Genomic DNA, 18943 nt, shown 5'->3' on the forward strand with positions numbered 1-18943 from the left:
AGAGAAAATATTGCACACTCACCCCATCACTGTCTGATGCATTCACACGAAGTACTGAGGTTCCTGTGTTGGTGAACTCAAACACTTGAGCACTGTACTGAGGGGAGGTGAACTGAGGTACCCCAACATTACGGTCAACATAGACGGTTATTCTTGCTGTCCCTCTGTTCAGGGGGAAATCAGAGTCGTACGCTGCAACTGTCATCTGAAAGTGAGGCAAAGGTTGGCTCCATGATTTGTGACTGAGCTACCACATACCACAGCTATTTCTACTCATCAAAATTTAACCAATCAACAACACCATTGGTCTGATAGTTAAATGTCACACACAGCAATATACCAGCTATATGACCTCAATCAAGGGTTTGTCAGAAACCCGTGATTGATATTATGATCAACATCCCATGCCATCAGAGTACATCACCGAAGTCAACATGCAGTCAACGAAGTGAGAGAACCTGACCACCTGATCCATTCAGATGCCTTGTCCTGTTAACACAGCATGCCAGAAACCTATTTTAACACATAAGTTCCACATGGTCACCACAGATAGCCTACTTACATCAAATCTGGAAGTTGATGTGGATGTGAGTGGGCGTCTGACATATAGTCTTCCATTATTTTCATCCATCCAGAAGAAAGCCATTCCCAGGCCATCACCAGTAATCACATATTTCACGGTTCCCTGGTATGACACAAAAAATAATTGTCACAAATCATTCATGAAATGGAACACAATTTAGCAAAATTGTAAAAAATAACATCCATACACCTCTGTTTATCCCCAAATCACTCTCTTTACCTTTCAAAAGAAATCAAGCTACTGTACTGAAACAAAATTAAAAGTGCTGCTGTAACAGAATAATGCCAATGCACATACCTTTCTGTCTGCGTCATTAGCAAATACTGTAAGGACTGGTTGTGTGTCATTTACTGCAGTGTTCTCTGGGATGTTTGTCTGGTATTCAACCTGGCTGAATATTGGAGCACCAGCATCTCGTTCAATGGTAACATAAACATATGCTTGACTTATTCGACGAGGGGACCCATTGTCGATTGCTTGTACAGCAAACTGAAACCAAACCAAGAAACATATGAAACCAAACCATGTTTCAAACTGCCTGGCAAAGGTTGCTAGGCACTTCACAAAGAATGTACAGTCCGTAAAACAAACTTAAATGTACCACAATATCCAGATCAAATTGGCCCTATATAAACTTGGATACATCATAAAGACAATACTACCAATAGTTTTATCAATACTCAATGCTGATTGGTCAGTCCTAGCAATATAACGTGACATTGCTTCGTTGTTGAAAACACTATGTGATAATGTCAACCATTTTTCATGACAACACAAATGGATAACATTATGTCCTCTGAACAACAAGCTGATTTCAGTGAAGTTCTCTGTAGGACTGACATTCCTTATATTAACATAGTTTCTCCAAATGACAATGAGTAAAAATATACAGAACCATCTTCTAGAAACTTGGAATTACAGACTATCAGTCCATTGTGAAAGAATATTTTAAGTTCTTCACCAAAGGCTTGGGGCTTACACCATTTGCTTGTTTTTTTAATGCCTCACTCAGCAATATTCCAGCTATATGACGGCAGTCTTTCATTAATAGAATCTGGACCAGATAATCCAGTTATCTGATTTCATGAGCATTGATCTACACATTTTGGATATGATGACATGCATCAACTAAGTTAGTGATCCTGACCACCCGATCCTGTTAGTCGCCTCTTACAAGCTTGTAGCCTTTTATTGCAAGCATGGGTTTCTGAAGACCTGTTCTACCCCAGTTCTTCATGGGTAGCTTACACCATTCATTCACTTGGGACAGATTATCTGTAATTCCTCGTATCTCAGTAGATCCTCTACACATTGGACTCACCCTGAAGAAGTTAGCTGTTCCTGGGGCTTGTAAGTTACTGCGGGTAAAGACGATGCCAGAAGTGGTTCCCAAAGAGAAGTATCTAGAAGCTGTCTGGCCCTCAGTATCTTGAAGAATGTAGTACTGGATGGAGTCCTGGCCAACACACATGTATGCCATTAAATCAAATACTCATTGCAGTAACAGAAGCCCTCCTACAATGACATCATCATTACTGCATAAAATAAAGATGTGGTCCAAATTCTTACCCCATCAGCATCAGAGGCGTTGACTGTCAGCAGCATGCTGTTGATTGGATAGGTCTCAGGAATGGTGATTCTGTACTCTCCTTCAGCAAATACTGGGGTGCTTGGATTGAGGTTTACAAAGATGACCACATCCTCACTGGCACGCATATTTGGGAATGCTGTATCATATGCTTGCACACGGAGCTGGAAAATGACAGAATTCTTCAGTGTACCAAAACTAAAATGGTGATGCACAGAATAAATTGCTAGAAAGCAGAGTTGTTTTAAACAGGATATCTGTCAGACAGTGAAAAACAGTGCAAATTATTACAAAATACCAGGAACATTGCACAACTTGAAAACCATAATTGCGTACAATGTTTACATTTGTATTAAGTACACAACAAGTGGAATAATGATAAACCATGCTGATTGATGTTTCCTAAAGGAGCAATTGATTGCATAAAATGAAAAGGTATTCTTACTGTGTATCTGGATGTTCTCAGGCTGTCAGTAGTGAGGTTCTTCAACACATGTATTTCTCCAGTGGTCTTATTCAGACGGAAGAAGTCAGGAGCTGGGTACACGCCAACTGCCTCATACTCAATACTCCCCTGAAGCAATGATACCAACTCATACACAACATGGAATTTCCAACACACACAAACAAACATTGTGACAACTACACGTAGTAGATCTGTAAAAGTGATCCTGCAACAGACATACCTGAAGATCTGGATCTGTTGCCGAGACTCTCGTCACATACGTGTTGGCTGGTTGAGTAACAAGGATATTGGCATTATATGGCTGGCCAATAAAAGTGGGATTACGGTTACGTGGTCGGTTGATCTCTATTGTAACTGTTGCATTGGCAGTTCCTCCACGGCCATCAGATGCCTCAATCACCATCTATAACCAATTACAACAATGACACATAAAGATTTGGGTGACATTAACATGCGACATATCTCCAGGAGGATCTTAGTCTCTGTAAGAGCAACCTAAAGAGTGATCGTTATGGGATAGTGAGAACACAGGTAAGGCAATTAGACTGTTCACAATAGAGATTGAGCTACAAACTTTATAAATATGGAATTCATTAACATTCATTGGTACTACATGTATTCAACAGTAAAATAATGCACAAGTGACACAACCAATATGGTAAATATTTGTTCAACTGTAAAACTAACAAACTGCATTCAATGCACCAACTTTGAAGCACCGAGGAAACATAAATTGATATCCCTGTTTCCATGGATGGAAATGAACTCCATATTCTTTAAGGTAGGAGTACACGATTCTATTCTCAGATATTTGGGAGAATGTTCAAGATAGGATAGAAGATTGCTTGCTTGAATTTACTTCCTTTCTAATTTTGTAGTGTTTCATACATTATCATTTGACCATCACATGACAATTGCATTTTCTTCATCACTTCAATGCCACCAGGGTCATGGAGAGCAATCCAGGTAAAAGACAACTGATACTAAATACAACCAGGTTACTTCAGATACTGTCTTGTTAAAGCAGAGAGTTTGATTGTTTAAAATATTTGCTTAAATCTAATAAGTTAAACAGATCAGTACCACTCTTGTTTGTGAATACTCATCAGTGTCTGTCTGAACATGTCTATTAAAGGAAAGATATTGAGGAGCCATACATATGGACAATTTTCACCATTTTGGTCAAAGAAAAGCCAGACATAAAACCATAATAATAATTTTGAAAATGATTTATATTATGAGGATATTGAATTTCATACTGAATCATTTAATGGGTAAATCAATTATACATAAAAATGTAAAGACTAAAACTTTGGTATTAAGAACTGACACAGATATGACATTAATGTAACTTTCACAAGGCAACAAGCATGGTAAGATCTGTCTTCTTATCGGCACAAATTCTAGGAGATTACAGGTCGGGTAACTAAATAGCAAAACAAAACTTTTCAACTATTCAGTTAAAAAATGGGTAGGGTTCAGTACAACTAAGCATATTTTTTTTACCAAGTGAAAAATACACATTTGTAGAAATGTAAGGCTAAATAAACTTATACACACAAATATTCAGGGTTGCACAGGAGAAACCTTAAAGACTGCTGACTCAGATGTAAAATTAATGTGAACTATCTGTGAAACCTATTTCATGAAATTTCACGGAAACAGGATGCCCTTTTTGTTCTAAATGAACTGAAAAGAATGGTGCAGCTCATTTTGGCCAATAACTTTTTATAACCTAACCACATTTGTTTTGTTGCACACGCCAAAAACAGGACAAAGTCAGGCTGTTATTTACATATTACAACCATAAATCTTAGATCAATCAAGTTATCTCAACAGCAAAATAATTATTTTCTGATTATTGTCAAGATTGCTGCCAGCTGTTATATTTGGCTTTTAAATGCATGGTCTTAGACAAATTGACTGCGTCTTATGCATCTGTATCTCCACCTGAACTTTGAAATCATTCATTCATCATTCAATCACCAAAACATTTCAGCCTTGTAAGCCTTTTGTGTTTGATGAGACAATTTCAGAAAAATAAAGATGGAAAACAGATTGAATGCCTAGAACAAGCTTAACCCTCTTTATGGTTAGAAACTAAACTAAATTTCAGCTGACTCCATCAGGTGGTACAGGATAAGCAAAAATGCAAAGGATTTAAAGACTATGACAACAAGGGAGAAGGAAGGTGTAATCACTTTACCCTCAGGCCCTTCAGGCCAACCGGACTAAACAAGTTTAGGGCGACTCATATAGAAACTTAAGAAAGCATTTGACACAACGTCAAAGCAATTCAAAGTGTTAGTTCAAATAAAACAATGTATTCTGACCATACATATTAAAATTGATAATAATACTTACAAATGCACTACCATTACGGTCCTGTGTAGTACAAAATGATTAGCTGTCTACTTGCTTTACAAACAAGATGGTATATACACAAGGGAATCATGTATGGTCTTATCTTTTTTTCCTAGTTGCCGAGGCAATATTGATATTTAGGGACTTGGATTTATTCTGATGATATCAACCATAAAACTGGATATTAATTTCTAAAAGACTTATCACCCTACAAAGTAATGTATCTAGATAAGCAGCCACTGGTCATGACAACTACACCATTATAAACTGATTTTACGAACTAATCATTTTTACTGGTATTCAGTAGTTTTGATCCCTATTCCAACTTACTGAAAAGGAATAATATCACCAAAAGAAAAGTACATATACACCTTGAAAACCTGCTTATTAATAAAACCATGTTCAATAAACAAATACAGCAACTAGAGAATGCTGTTGGGGTACAGTAAATGGTAACAGATCTACATGACATGCTCAGTCATGCCAACCCTAACTGAAGCTTTGGAGTAATCAGTGGAGTAAAGAGGGTAATTTCATGTGAAATAGCGTAATGTTAATTGTACCATGATGCAGGTTTTTGCTGCAACATTTTCATTATGCCCAGACGTATGTGAAACATGGGTACATATGCATTGATGCTAGTAACACAGACACACATGACAGCGTCACTTTTTGAAACATAGGGCGATATAGCTAAAAATAAGCAGAAGAAATATCTGCTTGAATTTGGATGATTTATATGATTAAAGCTCGAAAATAAATATGAAAACCATCCATAAATAATTCTTGAAAATAACGTCAAAAGTCATGATTTTAGAAGGACATGTGTAATAGTGTAATTTTAGGCTCAAAAGTGTAATGGTTGGCATCTCTGCATGCTGACTGTATTTCAAGAAATACTGCTTGATACATCACAATATTGGATAACATTTGTCGTATCTTACACTATAGAAGTTCTCAGGTGCTGATGTGAGTGGAGCACGGACATGGACATCACCGGTTTCTGGGTCCAGATAGAAGTACTTCAGTGTGTTGGTGAAGGTATTTACCACACGATATGTCACTTTGTCCTGAAATAACAGGTCATGGTATAAGTACACTATTGCATGTCAAGAACATGGCATTACACAACACCTCTACATATCCTGAAATTAGCAAGACATTACATAACAACATTTCTACATAACTTGAAATTAACAGCATTGTGTCAAAACACTTCTTCAAATCCTCAGGGTAACATGGAAATATATAGCACTATTCTACATATCTTGTGTATAACATGACAGTATGCACCTTGGGTAATGTATCCTGAAGTTTACATGGCATCATCTAGCTGCAGCTTTACAAATCAAGTGAATAATATGCCTTATATAACTATAGGTCTAAGTAGCCTGAAGATACCATGGCATTATATAAGTTGAGATCTACATATCCTAATGACAGTACACTGCAATGTAACAACATATCTCATTATCCTGAAGACAACATGGCATTTTTAAAACAGGCACTGCATAAGCTGATGATAACATTTTACAACACTACCTAAACATTACAGTGCATATCATATCAAAACACTATCGGATAGAAAGACAAGGCATTGCATACCGGCACTGACAAGTAATCATAAATGTACACTTTTTAACATCCTGGAAACAATATGCCATTAGTTTTCTCATTGAAAAATATACTTACTCCATCAAGATCAATTGCAGTGGTATTTTCAACTCTTCCTCCAATTGGCAAGTCCACATTTACAGTTGCTTCATACTGATCATTTGGGATAAAGCGTGGAGCATTGGGATCTCGGACCAGGTTCAGAAGCACGGAGGATGATCCTCGGCGGGTAGGGTGTGCAGTATCATAAGCAAATACTCGGAGCTGAAAGGGTGGTGGTTTGCATGATGTAGTACACAATTGCAATGACAAACAATTTCTCAAACTAGGAAGGATGGCTGGAAATACTGATCATTTGCACAAGGAATGTACCCATTACCTTTGTTGGATTACTTTACATCAGCATGCTGTATATTAGTTCAAATAAATGCCTAAAAGTCTAATTGTATTATTCAGCCCTTAATACTCATGTGTGTTAGCTTGAAAGAAATCATCATGTATTTACAGTGTATCTGGACAGCTGCAGGGGCTCATTCTTGATGTCCTGTTGGAGAGATATTACGCCAGTCTGGGGCTCAATGCTGAAGAAGGATTCAGCTGGGTAGAGACCATCAATACCATAACGAATTTCACCCTGAAATATGAAACAAATATTAGTTTCAACAAATTAATTTCCGTATTCAATCTATAACTGTAAAATATCTACTATAATTAAAAATGTAAGCCAAGCAATTGTGAAGAGGTACCCACCTCTCTATCAGCATCAATGGCCTGGACAGTTGTGACTGAGGTGCCAACAGTAAAGCTCTCCTCAATCTGTTGACTATATGGGTTCTGGGTGAACTGTGGGGTGTCATCTAGATCCACTCGTATTTCAGCATATGTACTGCTACTTTTGGGAGACACAAGTCTTTGATCCGATGCTGAGATGGTCACCTGAAGAAAAGATGTCATTATTAAGTTGTTTCTTCTTGAAACACAGTACCTGCTTTTCATCTCTTAAGAGAAGTTAACTTGCAATAATATATTTCAAATATCTTGAACCAATTAACTGGAGACAGAACACTAGAAAGGACTGATGATAGTTATATATTACATTGAAGAGAGTGATAGGGGTCCTCTCCATTGTGCTCCTCAGGTAGATGATTCCATTACGAGGGTCAATATAGAACTTGGCGGCAAACTGATTTGATGGGTTCACAAAGGAGTACAGTGGCACATCCTGAACAGAAGAAACAATATTGATAAAAGTCTATTGTCAATAAAATATGCAAAAGTGGAATGAAACATACAAACATCTATCACAGATTTTCTTTTGGCATTTCAATTACCTTGAATTATACCAAAGAAACATAGTAAGTTTTCATCATAAAACTTTATATGAGGATACATTTATGCAATGGTTGACAATATCTTTATTTTTCAATATTGAGACAGAGATTACAAATTGTGCAGAACCAATGCAAATAGTTTCACAACACAGTGATTAACTGACAAGAAAAGGTCTTCTTACCCCATCCAGATCCACAGCTGTAGTATTGAGCACCTCAGAGCCTACAACATGGTACTCAGAGATTGTTGTCTGATATGGCTGAAGAAGGAAGACTGGAGCATTGACATTCCTGATGACGAACACGGTCACATCAGCTATCACACTTCGAGGCTGATCCAAACGGTCATATGCTCGAACTTGGAACTGGTGAAGAAATCAACATTCACATATAAGAAAGAATCCTTGGCACTGTACAAAAGAAAACTGTACAAAGCATAACACTGTCTAGTAATAATACATGTGGGGACTACTTACATTGTACTGTACGCTGGAATCATAGAGAATACTGTTTTCCAGGGTGATGTTCCCAGATACCCGATCAATGGCAAAGAAGGCAGGCCGATCAACAAACTCATAGACCACCTGGCTACCAGGCTGAAATAGAGTAAAAAACATCTCTTCATGGAAGGACCTTATAACGAGCAGACTAACCATTAATTGTCATAAGTTCATCTCTTGCATGCCTACTATTAAGGTCCTTGGTTCATGGGCCAACACACACAACGTTTAAAAGGACAATGAGGCAGTTAAGCTTGTACCTAATATGCCTATTAAAACATATTTAATAAATACATATAACATTGCTAACTCTGAAAGTACTCCTATTCTAAGGAATGTTCCACATACCAATCTTTACATTGCACATACCCACAAAGTAATTAAAAAGAATATTATGAAATTACTAAGTACAAATCTTTTGCATGTAGAGAGAATCATGAGACATATAGGACTATTTCTTGAAAGGTAAATACCTTCAAGTCTGGATCAACAGCCCGGACTGCCAAAACAAATGAGCTGACAGCATGAGTCTCCTGGATCTGAATGGTGTAGGGGGTATTCTGCCAAACGGGTGACTGACCATCACGGTTGATGGAAATTGTTGCTGTGGTGTTGATGCAGCGAACAGGATAGCCATTGTCACAGGCAGTGATACCAAGCTGTCAAAAAAGTCATATGTTTCAATGTAAAAACTTCATTATATGGTCAACAATTAAAAGTAAAAATGTCTCGCACTCACAAGGAATAATATAACAATATGCATCATGAAAGGCACTTTGTCATAATACAGTAGCAAAACACAAATTCAAGATCAGTAGCTACAGATGAAGTAATGTCAGAATTATCATCCAAGAAATGATGACCTGAAAGTACTTTTGGTTAGCATACAGAGAAGGTACTGACCGTGAACTGATTAATTCCACTCCCAAGGACGCTTCTTCTCAGCGTGATGAGTCCAGTGTCTGTGTCAATGTAGAAGTAGCCAACAGGACCGATACTAACATCTCTCTGGATCACTTCCGAGTTCAAACTGTATCTTATCTTGTCCTAACACAAATACAGAGACACATAACAGACAAGGAATATGTAGAAGGAATATTGTCTCTGTGTTCAATGAAGATACAGTAAACTACATTAATAATCAACTGACGGATATAACGAACTGTTCATAAGATAAGTGGTCCCTTTGAGTTTGATCTAAACGTTGTTTATTGTGGACTGAAGAGTATGATTTTAGAGTATTTGTCAATGATTAATATACATACAAAGAGGTATAACTTATAAAAGGTAATACAAATATGACGTGAAGATATATAGCAAACATACCCCAACATCCAGGTCAGTTGCAGTAACATTTATTACACCTCCAGGGACGGGATAGTCTTCTGGGATGTTGGTAGAGTAGCTGTTCAAGCCCCACTGTGGTGTGTTTGGATTGCGGATTATATTGATGGTGACAGTAGCTGTCCCCTTCTTTCTTGGCCTTGCGCTATCTTCAGCTGTCACTTCCAACTAGAATATACAATTCAGTTAATTCAGTATCAGAAACAATTAAGTTGAATAACCCCACACCTGAATCTTAGGCTAAAAAAAATAATAGTCTCGGTTCTCAGGCACCGCCCGCATCATCATAAAGTCCGCCGCATGTTTAGTTTTAATTTCCATTTCCATTTTTTTTATAAATATCCTAATACTTAAAAACAATGCAATCCAATATAGAACACAGTTACTTTCCTTTACATGCACACTGATTACTGCGAAACTCGTGTTATGATCATGGCAGCAATAGGAATTTGTATGCTTATTCATGTAGGGTGGCCCTTACCAAGGTTGGTGGAACACAACTGTTTATTTGGTTACATACTAGTTTGAACAAGCAAAAAAAAAACAACCACCTGCCCGCCCACACTATATTTTCATTCTTTTATGTTTTTAAGCCTTAATAAGATATATAGCTTCTTATTTCAAAGCTTTAATCCAACATGTTCAACAGTACAACAAGGCAGGTACAAATTCCATACATGTGACTCACCAAGTATGGGTTGGGTTTGCTGAAGTCCATCTTGAGATCCCTGATGAGTCTTATTTGTCCTGAAGTTTGATCCACCTCGAAGAAACTCAACGCTGGGTAGATGCCTATAGCCTTGTATACCATCTGACCCTATGAACAAACAACCAAACATTCCAATGTAGTCATTGTGGGCATATAACACATGCCATCTATATTTCATAAACCCATCATACAATTCAACAAGTTCCAAATCAATTGATTTATCTTCAGGACACTATTACAGCTTTAGTACCGGTACACTATATTTCTATGGATACAACATAAGTCCTACTGATACGTACAACAACTCCATCCTGGTCCGTGGCCTGTACAACAACTTGCACATTTGATGGGGATGACTGGGTCTCAAAGACATTGGTTTGATAGTTTCCTATAAATATGGGTGCAAACTGATCTCGTCTGATTGTAATGATGACCTCCACTGGAGCCCATCGTTCAGGAAGACCTCCATCAGTTGCATTCACTCTCATCTGAGGAGGAAGCCAAGCAGCATAATTAAGAACAAAGATCAAACTCAAGTCTTGTATCATAGAACATATCATATTTGTCTTATTAAAATCATGATCATTAAAATAAAGTAAGAAAAAACATGACATAACTCCAATATAACATGAACAAATCCTGATCTGGATCATAGACAATACAAATTGCAGGCAAATAGGAAAATACAATCAGGAATAGATGGTGAGTTACCGTGTACTGCATTTTGTTTCCAGGCACAAGAGGTTTGATCAGTGTTACTACTCCACTGCTTGGGTCTAGTTGGAACAACTGCATGGTGTCTGCTTCTCCATATGCTGCATAGTAGATACGATCCTGAAACACATGTCACCTACAGCTTATACACCTGAACAATATCTAGTGGTTCTAGTAAGAAGTTCAACAAAGTTTGATGAGGGCCCCGTTCCACAATCACTCTTGTAACAGATCACCCTCATTACATGGCGACATTGTCTCAGTTAAAAGCATTACAGTATAATATTTACTTGACAGCACACGATTTTGGAGCCATCAGTGCAACCATAACCTGAACTACCACACAAGCAGCATTTAATAATCTCTGTGTTGACGAATTGCATACATACCCCATTACGATCTGTAGCATTCACATCAATAACTGCTCTGCCAACTGGTGTGTCCTCATCAATCGTTACGCGATAAGGTGTGTTGATGTATTCAGGTGCAAATTCGTTGCGTGTGACATCAATAACTACACGCTCTTCAACAAAATCTTGTGGATACAAGGAGTCATAGGCTCTCACAACCAGCTGGAAGGCAAACATAACATAATGAACATACCATACTGATAGTATTGTATATATCGTGTAGGTGAAAAAAGATTCAGTGAATCACCGATGTACACAATTATCCATGGCCATGTGACAAAACATAGATGGCAAGTTTAAATGTCAAGGTTATTATCAATACTGCAAGCCGTATTAATAGTACCGATAAATGTAAAATAAATATTAAAAATACCGTAAATTATTTACTTTTCCATTTATTTTGAACCAAAATACTCCCCTTAAGATACACTTGGGTATCCATTTTAAAAAATTCATGTCAGAAAATAATCAGAGGTACCTCACTTTACTCCCGAAATAAATTCCAAATATAACTGCTGGATGTGTTTGTGATCAGGTCAAATAATGCAGTGAAATCTACATTGTAAGTAGTTTTATCCATGTTACAGTAGTAATGCAAATAGTGAGTTTAGCTGTCCCAGTACTTTTGCAACAGCGAAACTGTCAGCCCTTACATGAAGGTTGTCCAACATAGGCAGTATTTTCCTGCACATTATTATGTGTGAAGAGGTTCAGGTCTCTACTTACCACATACTGAAACTGCCCTCTGTCAGAGCGTATGCTGTTCCTGAGATCAATCTGAGCATTTCGGGTTGTAGCAATTCGTGTGGCTGGTGTGAGGCTAAAGTAAGATGGCGCAGATCCTTCTCCAACCACGTCCAAAATTAGCTCTCCCTGAAATACATTACAAACATTTTATAGAAGAGTAGTATAAAACCAACAATTCTGTGAACGTATATTAACAACTTTTTAGAATAAAATCCCCCTGAAATACATTACATGCAATACATTATATATAACACTGCCCTTCAAATACTTTACATATACATTACATATAATATGCACCCTCAACCACTTAGCATACAATACCCGCCCTGAAATACATTCCATACTATACACCCCCTGAAATACATTCCATACTATACACCCCCTGAAATACATTCCATACAGTACGCCCCCTGAAATAAATAACATTAATACTCCCCTTAACATACATTTCGTACAATACACCCCTAGAAATACATTGCATATTATACTTGGGAAGTACATCACATATACATGTAATCAGCTCCTTGAAATTTGTTACATGTAATACGCACCACCCCCACCAATACATATAATACTAACATTCCCTCAATAACATGTACATACCATTCAGTCTTGTTTATACTACTGACCTTGAGGTCATCATCAACAGCAGTGACTGTGATGATTGAAGTGGACACTGTGGTTAACTCCGAGATCTGGCGAGAGTATGGGTTGTTTCTGAAATATGGTTTGTTCAGGTTGCGTAGAACATTAACTGTGACTTGTGCAGAGCTTGATTTCTCAACAGGTTGCCTCTGGTCTGATACACGCACAGTCATCTGCAAGAAAAATGTATCTGTAGACATACACTGACTTACATTCTGCTCATGTTTTACATCTCTAAATTGACTAACACTGGAATGTGACATGCATTGGCTCTATACGAACTCTACAAACAGAGCACAGGGCACTGACTTCAGACATCTTGATATCCCACATTCCTGAACATGTACAAGCTAAAGGTTAAAATTTACTTTATTAAAAGTTCCTTATTTCTGGATCCGGATAGTCTTATTTAGTGACCAAAATGCATAAATATATGTACAAATGTACTTACAAACAGGATACTAAAAATGCCTGACAATGTTTCATTGGGTGATACCTGCTTGTTACACAAGGAGCAGGAATTTACTGGTCTATAACAGATTTAAGTGCCTAATATTTTGTAAGATTTTATCTGACAACTGTGAAAAAACCCTTAGGTGTCCCATTTCACTGTACACAAGACCTGAACAAAAATTACTGACCACATATTGAGATGTTTTGGCCACATCAGCAGTCAGTGGTCGGATGACACTAATCCTGCCTGTATTGGAGTTGATGCCAAAATACTGTAGTCCATTCACTGATACTGGGTTGCCCTCTAGAGTGTAGCGGAGGACATCCTGCAGAGAACACATATAGCATAAGAAATACATCATTCACGACAAGCTTACAATATTGGACTTACCAATATCAATCAACTTATTGTGTGGAAAATGATAGAGGATACTTATGCATTTAATATAGAAGAGTTATCATATGGACTAACTTGATCTGGATCAGTGGCTGTGACATTGATGATGTTTGTTCCCACTGCTGTCAGCTCCTCTATGGTTGTATCATAGCTTGGTAAACCAAATCCTGGTTGGCCAGCATTGCGATTCACTGTAAAGTCAACAGTTGCTGTGGCAGTACGTGTCGTTGATCCTGAGTCATATGCTGTTACTCTAGCCTGAAATCAGCAGTGACATAAATTAAATAATACATGTTCTCACTTCAGACTTTGTTTATCTTGTGCATAATTTTAGGATACACTGATGAACGTGCATTGATGAACTTGTTCCTTACCTTGTATGACATGAAGGAGTCCATTCGTATGCTGTTCCTCAGAGTGATGAAGCCACTTGTGTCATTGATAGTAAAGAAGTAGGGAGAACGCAGATCACCAATCAAGCCATATACAATGCGACCCTGAAACAAAACCCAATGCAATACAACTTTCAGCATTCCTTTCAGTATTTTCAAATGCAGTACATAGTTCATTATTCAACATGCTGATTAGAAGGCACAAGGCACCATCTTTCAATGAAATGTAGATTATGAATCTACAAGATATAAGTCCCCTCACAACAACAAATGGTAAATACCTTGATATCATTGTCTTGGGCTTCTACTCGGAATACCGAAGTACCAACAGTGATTGTCTCATCAATGCTGTTACTGTATGGCTCGTTGACAAAATAGGGTGCATCATCCCTCTGCACTGTGATAGTAACAAACGACGTACACACTTTGGCAGTCGGAATACCATTATCTGTGGCTTGAATCTGGAACTGTTGAAAGAAGATACATAGAACTTAGAAACCTTGAGGATGTGATATGCATGACAGTAATCATAGTTGTAGGCCCACACCTTACAACACGCATGAATCATAGCTGCTGTTTATTATATGTATCTCATCTATAGTGAAGAAGTGATTACAAGAGCTGTCACAAGAAATTACTCTATATGAAACAGGGTCAATTTCCACAAAGTTATCCTAGAGCTAAGACGATCATAACTCCCATACCTTAACACTGACCTATGACAGACATATTGCTAAGAATGTTTTGGGCAACAGAGACCAGGATGCTAGGTGATATTTCTTCCACATAAATCCTCTTGCTGGGCCATTTAAAGAAAGAAAAGAGTTGGTAAAGATATTGCATGACATATCTGAAGGCAGAATTAAGGAAACAGACTTACGTTAAAGCCAGTGAAGGTATTGTCAATTGGTTCACGGAGACGTAGGATGCCACTTGTCTGGTCTACATAGAAGAATCTATAATCCTCAGGGTCACCATTCACAATGGAATAGGAGATTCGATCCTGAAACAAAAATTCACCAATGAACATATGCACAGACACATAATCTAATTTGGGGGGAGTTAATAACATTCAAAGAGGCTAGTCAACACTGGCCGGAGACATGTGAGACAATAATAACAACTTACCCCATCAGCATCTGTTGCATTGACAGTCCCCAAAACAAATCCAACTGGTGTTAATGAGCCAGTGTCCAAAGCTTGGCTGATAACAGGAGGGTTACATATAGGGGTGTTTGGGTTGGTATCAACACTGATTGTCACTGTTGATGTGGCTGCATTGTTAGGGTAGAAGCTGTCATATGCAGTGACACGTAACTGAAAAGAAAGGAGAACAAAATATATTTGTTGCTGCTTTTTACCACAAGAAATGCAAAATTAAAAGTAAATGGTCCAAAACATTGTGAAGAATGCAAGTCTTGTCCTTACCCTGTAGTTTCCACTGATGGTGGTCAGCTGCTGGTTGAGGTCAACCAATCCAGTCACATTGTTTACTCTGAAGAATGATGGAGCAGGATAGATACCTGTCACTTCGTAGACAATTGTACCCTGGAAAAATAAATAAATATCACGCTCATTAGGACCTCTGATAAAGCTGATACAACAACAAGGACTTCAAAGCTAATTTAGAAACAGCACTAACATTTCCCAAGTGTAACAATCACCATGACTCAGAAGACAAACTAACTTGCTTGAGAGACATACTTTGTTTACTTCTACATAACCCTTGAATATTTTGTCCTTACTTCTGAATTTGTAGATTAATTCCTACCTCTAGATCTCTATCTGTGGCAGTAACAGTCAGAACATTATCACCAACATTTGATCGATATGGGAAGTTGGTTCTAATGTAAGGCTGATTCTGGAACTCTGGAGTAAATCTGTCTCTTTTGATAATGACATCAACCTCGGCTGTACCATATTTTTCAGGAGTCCTCTGGTCTCGCACTTGCAGGCTGATCTGTAAATAGTATGCAGAGCTGAATGACACAGGTCCTTTAAAGTGTATTGAAGACATATGGCAACAGTCTAAGACATGACATCAATGGTATTATCAAAGTCAAGGATTTACCTGATCATTGAGCTGATTGCCTTCCAACAGTGACCTCTCCACATAGATTTCCCCAGTAATTGGGTTGATATTGTAGAATGCCTGGGACTGAATGTTCCCTGTTATGCTGAACATCAGATTATCCTGAAATAAGCCATACCATACAAATTACATCAGTGTCAGTAGTGAAACAAATGAAATCACCAAGGTAGGTGCATGCACATATAAATATACAACTTTTAGGAGAAATATTCCTTTAATTTTTATACTGTAATACACATAATGTATAAGTGTGTAGATTGTTGTAATTGTCTAGGTACATACCCCATCGGCATCTGAAGCATTCACTTGTATTATGGGTACACCCAGTGCCTGAGTGGCATAAATGGTCACTTGATATCTTTGGTTAGAAAACTGTGGGCTGGCCAGGTTCCGCTCAATATTGATGGTGACATCAGTTGTAGCTGGGTTGTTGGGGTAGGCAGTGTCATAGGCCTGGACTCTGAGCTGAAGTTTTGATAAACTTTGATTTTACAGAGCAAGTTCCATTATAAGGAAAGATAAACAACCAATGAGATAGCAAGGCAACTACTAAAGAGGATTTGACAAGAATACGCAGGGAAACTCACTGTATACTGTTGTGTGACATCATTCCTCAGGGCTGTGGTATCCCGTACAATCACAAAGGACTCACGAGGATTCTGTGCAGTCTGGGTGTTCAATGTAAAGAATGCTTCAGCTACGCCTTGTCCAATGGTCACAAACTCAATCTGACCCTAAGAAAAACAAAAGTTATGTTTAATTTTAAATGAGTAATCTTGTGGTTAAAACATGAAAGCATAAAAGCACATTATGTAACATAATTCCTGTTGTACTGGTGTACGAGTAAAACTGGCTTAACTAATTCACTTATAAGCAGTAGATTAACAAAATTAACCTACAAAACATAAACAGGCCTGGGACAAACCAACCAGCAACTGTTTGTTTGTTTGTTTGTTGTTTAATGCCGCACTCAGCAATATTCCAGTTATATGACGACGGCCTGTAAATAATCCCGTCTGGACACGCAATCCAGTGATTGACATCATGAACAGATCACAATGAAGAAAAACTAACACAGAGTTTCAGCTTGATGTGGCAGGAAAGCCTGACTTGATGTTTACTACTTTGGTGAAATCCATGAGCATAGGTATGGAGCTGACTAATGACAGGGACCCTAGTCATCCCAATTTTTCAATAAGCATATTGAAGTGAGGACCACTTTTACCCCTGATTGCAATACTGGAGCTGTAAAGTATAGGGCACTGTTGAAAACTAGCCGTGACAAATACATACCCTAAGGTCATTATCAGTAGCAGTGACGGTAAAGATGCTAGCACTTTCTGCAACATCTTCTCGGATGTTCACCAAATAGGGGGTTCTGATGAAAAGTGGAGCACCTCCATCACGAGTGATGTTCACTGTCACTTGAACTGTTGAAGTTTTCTGACGTGGAACCTTCTGATCATCAGCTTGAATGGTAAACTACAACAGCATACAGTCACATCATCACAAACTGATCATCAACTCTGAATGGTAAACTACAACAGCATACAGTCACATCATCACAAACTGATCATCAACTCTGAATGGTAAACTACAACAGCATACAGTCACATCATCACAAACTGATCATCAGCTCCAATGTAAACAACTCCAATGGTGAAAAGTTAAAAATAAATAGTTTCAATGAATCAGATTTCTTAATCAGTGTACTTTTAAACTTTCTCAAAACTTAATGCAGGCATTTAGAGATTCTTAATCAGTTCCAACGATACGTACTACAGCTCTACTCAAAAGCAATTCATATCTCTACTGAGGATTAAATACTACTACCATTTCAGTTCTACTTATATCAAATCATGATATTGGTCAACAATTGTTGGTCAACTGTAAAACAGAACAAGGTGCCCACCTGATAGACATTTTGTGTAGTGCCTATCAGTGTCTGCTTGAGGGTGATGCTTCCATCACGAGGCCCAACCAGGAAGAAATCTGATGCTGGCTGTCCAGTTATCAGGGTGTATTCCACCACATCCTGAAAGGGCAATCTCACATTCAGTTGTCACAGAAATGTAAATATCCTGATTTCATACCACATGTAAGAGAACTACATAACACTTACATATATATCACTGGGTATATATTACAAAGTCTATTAGTTTACTCCTTATTTCTATAGTATCACCATTTTAAGACAGGATATACATACGTGACCAACCATGAGATCAGGCACCGTATGGGTGAAAAATCACATTTTGACTTTTATTACATTTTAAAACTACAGTATCTTCAGAACACAAAAATACAATTCACATGCTCAGCGGTAGAAACTAACAGTTTTAGTCCACTATTCTTTATAATGATAACAAATAGCAAAACTCTTAAAAATGACAAATTTCTACTACCGGGGTAGTCCTTATGATACCTTAACTACAAGGACTATAGGACTAGTGTCAATTTCTGACACTGCAAGCTTCAACTCACATTTATTACAGAGATACATGGCATCATACATGTGGACCAATTTATTTTTTTCCAACTTATAACTGTTGGTGTAATAATTGCAGATTTTAGACATAATGTCGGATGAATTG

At 37.8% G+C, this 18943-nt stretch overlaps 1 protein-coding gene across 4 annotated transcripts in view; it reads right to left on the bottom strand.

Moving 5' to 3' along the window:
• LOC124110627 overlaps positions 1 to 18943 on the bottom strand; it is a 120236-nt gene that overhangs the window by 34021 nt on the left and 67272 nt on the right. For 3 of the 4 annotated variants that reach the window (XM_048392282.1, XM_046469936.2, XM_048392284.1), the window contains 36 exons: positions 18262 to 18384; positions 17643 to 17831; positions 16937 to 17083; positions 16632 to 16814; positions 16329 to 16451; positions 16029 to 16217; positions 15686 to 15805; positions 15386 to 15574; positions 15138 to 15260; positions 14539 to 14724; positions 14240 to 14362; positions 13941 to 14123; positions 13657 to 13794; positions 13000 to 13188; positions 12350 to 12496; positions 11603 to 11785; positions 11211 to 11333; positions 10799 to 10987; positions 10479 to 10607; positions 9773 to 9958; positions 9350 to 9493; positions 8920 to 9105; positions 8423 to 8542; positions 8129 to 8311; positions 7712 to 7837; positions 7366 to 7551; positions 7121 to 7249; positions 6694 to 6879; positions 5946 to 6071; positions 2858 to 3040; positions 2617 to 2745; positions 2153 to 2335; positions 1905 to 2039; positions 881 to 1072; positions 563 to 685; positions 23 to 205 (listed from right to left, as the gene is read on the bottom strand). In XM_048392282.1, the coding sequence (XP_048248239.1) occupies positions 23 to 205; positions 563 to 685; positions 881 to 1072; positions 1905 to 2039; positions 2153 to 2335; positions 2617 to 2745; positions 2858 to 3040; positions 5946 to 6071; positions 6694 to 6879; positions 7121 to 7249; positions 7366 to 7551; positions 7712 to 7837; positions 8129 to 8311; positions 8423 to 8542; positions 8920 to 9105; positions 9350 to 9493; positions 9773 to 9958; positions 10479 to 10607; positions 10799 to 10987; positions 11211 to 11333; positions 11603 to 11785; positions 12350 to 12496; positions 13000 to 13188; positions 13657 to 13794; positions 13941 to 14123; positions 14240 to 14362; positions 14539 to 14724; positions 15138 to 15260; positions 15386 to 15574; positions 15686 to 15805; positions 16029 to 16217; positions 16329 to 16451; positions 16632 to 16814; positions 16937 to 17083; positions 17643 to 17831; positions 18262 to 18384 (5676 nt within the window). The remainder of the gene's footprint in view (positions 1 to 22; positions 206 to 562; positions 686 to 880; positions 1073 to 1904; positions 2040 to 2152; positions 2336 to 2616; positions 2746 to 2857; positions 3041 to 5945; positions 6072 to 6693; positions 6880 to 7120; positions 7250 to 7365; positions 7552 to 7711; positions 7838 to 8128; positions 8312 to 8422; positions 8543 to 8919; positions 9106 to 9349; positions 9494 to 9772; positions 9959 to 10478; positions 10608 to 10798; positions 10988 to 11210; positions 11334 to 11602; positions 11786 to 12349; positions 12497 to 12999; positions 13189 to 13656; positions 13795 to 13940; positions 14124 to 14239; positions 14363 to 14538; positions 14725 to 15137; positions 15261 to 15385; positions 15575 to 15685; positions 15806 to 16028; positions 16218 to 16328; positions 16452 to 16631; positions 16815 to 16936; positions 17084 to 17642; positions 17832 to 18261; positions 18385 to 18943) is intronic. The other variant, XM_048392283.1, reaches the window with a different exon arrangement.

This window comes from Haliotis rufescens, unplaced genomic scaffold (genome assembly GCF_023055435.1).
Source record: "Haliotis rufescens isolate VD_foot unplaced genomic scaffold, xgHalRufe1.0.p SCAF_11, whole genome shotgun sequence".
In the NCBI taxonomy this organism is placed as follows: Eukaryota; Metazoa; Mollusca; class Gastropoda; order Lepetellida; family Haliotidae; genus Haliotis; species Haliotis rufescens.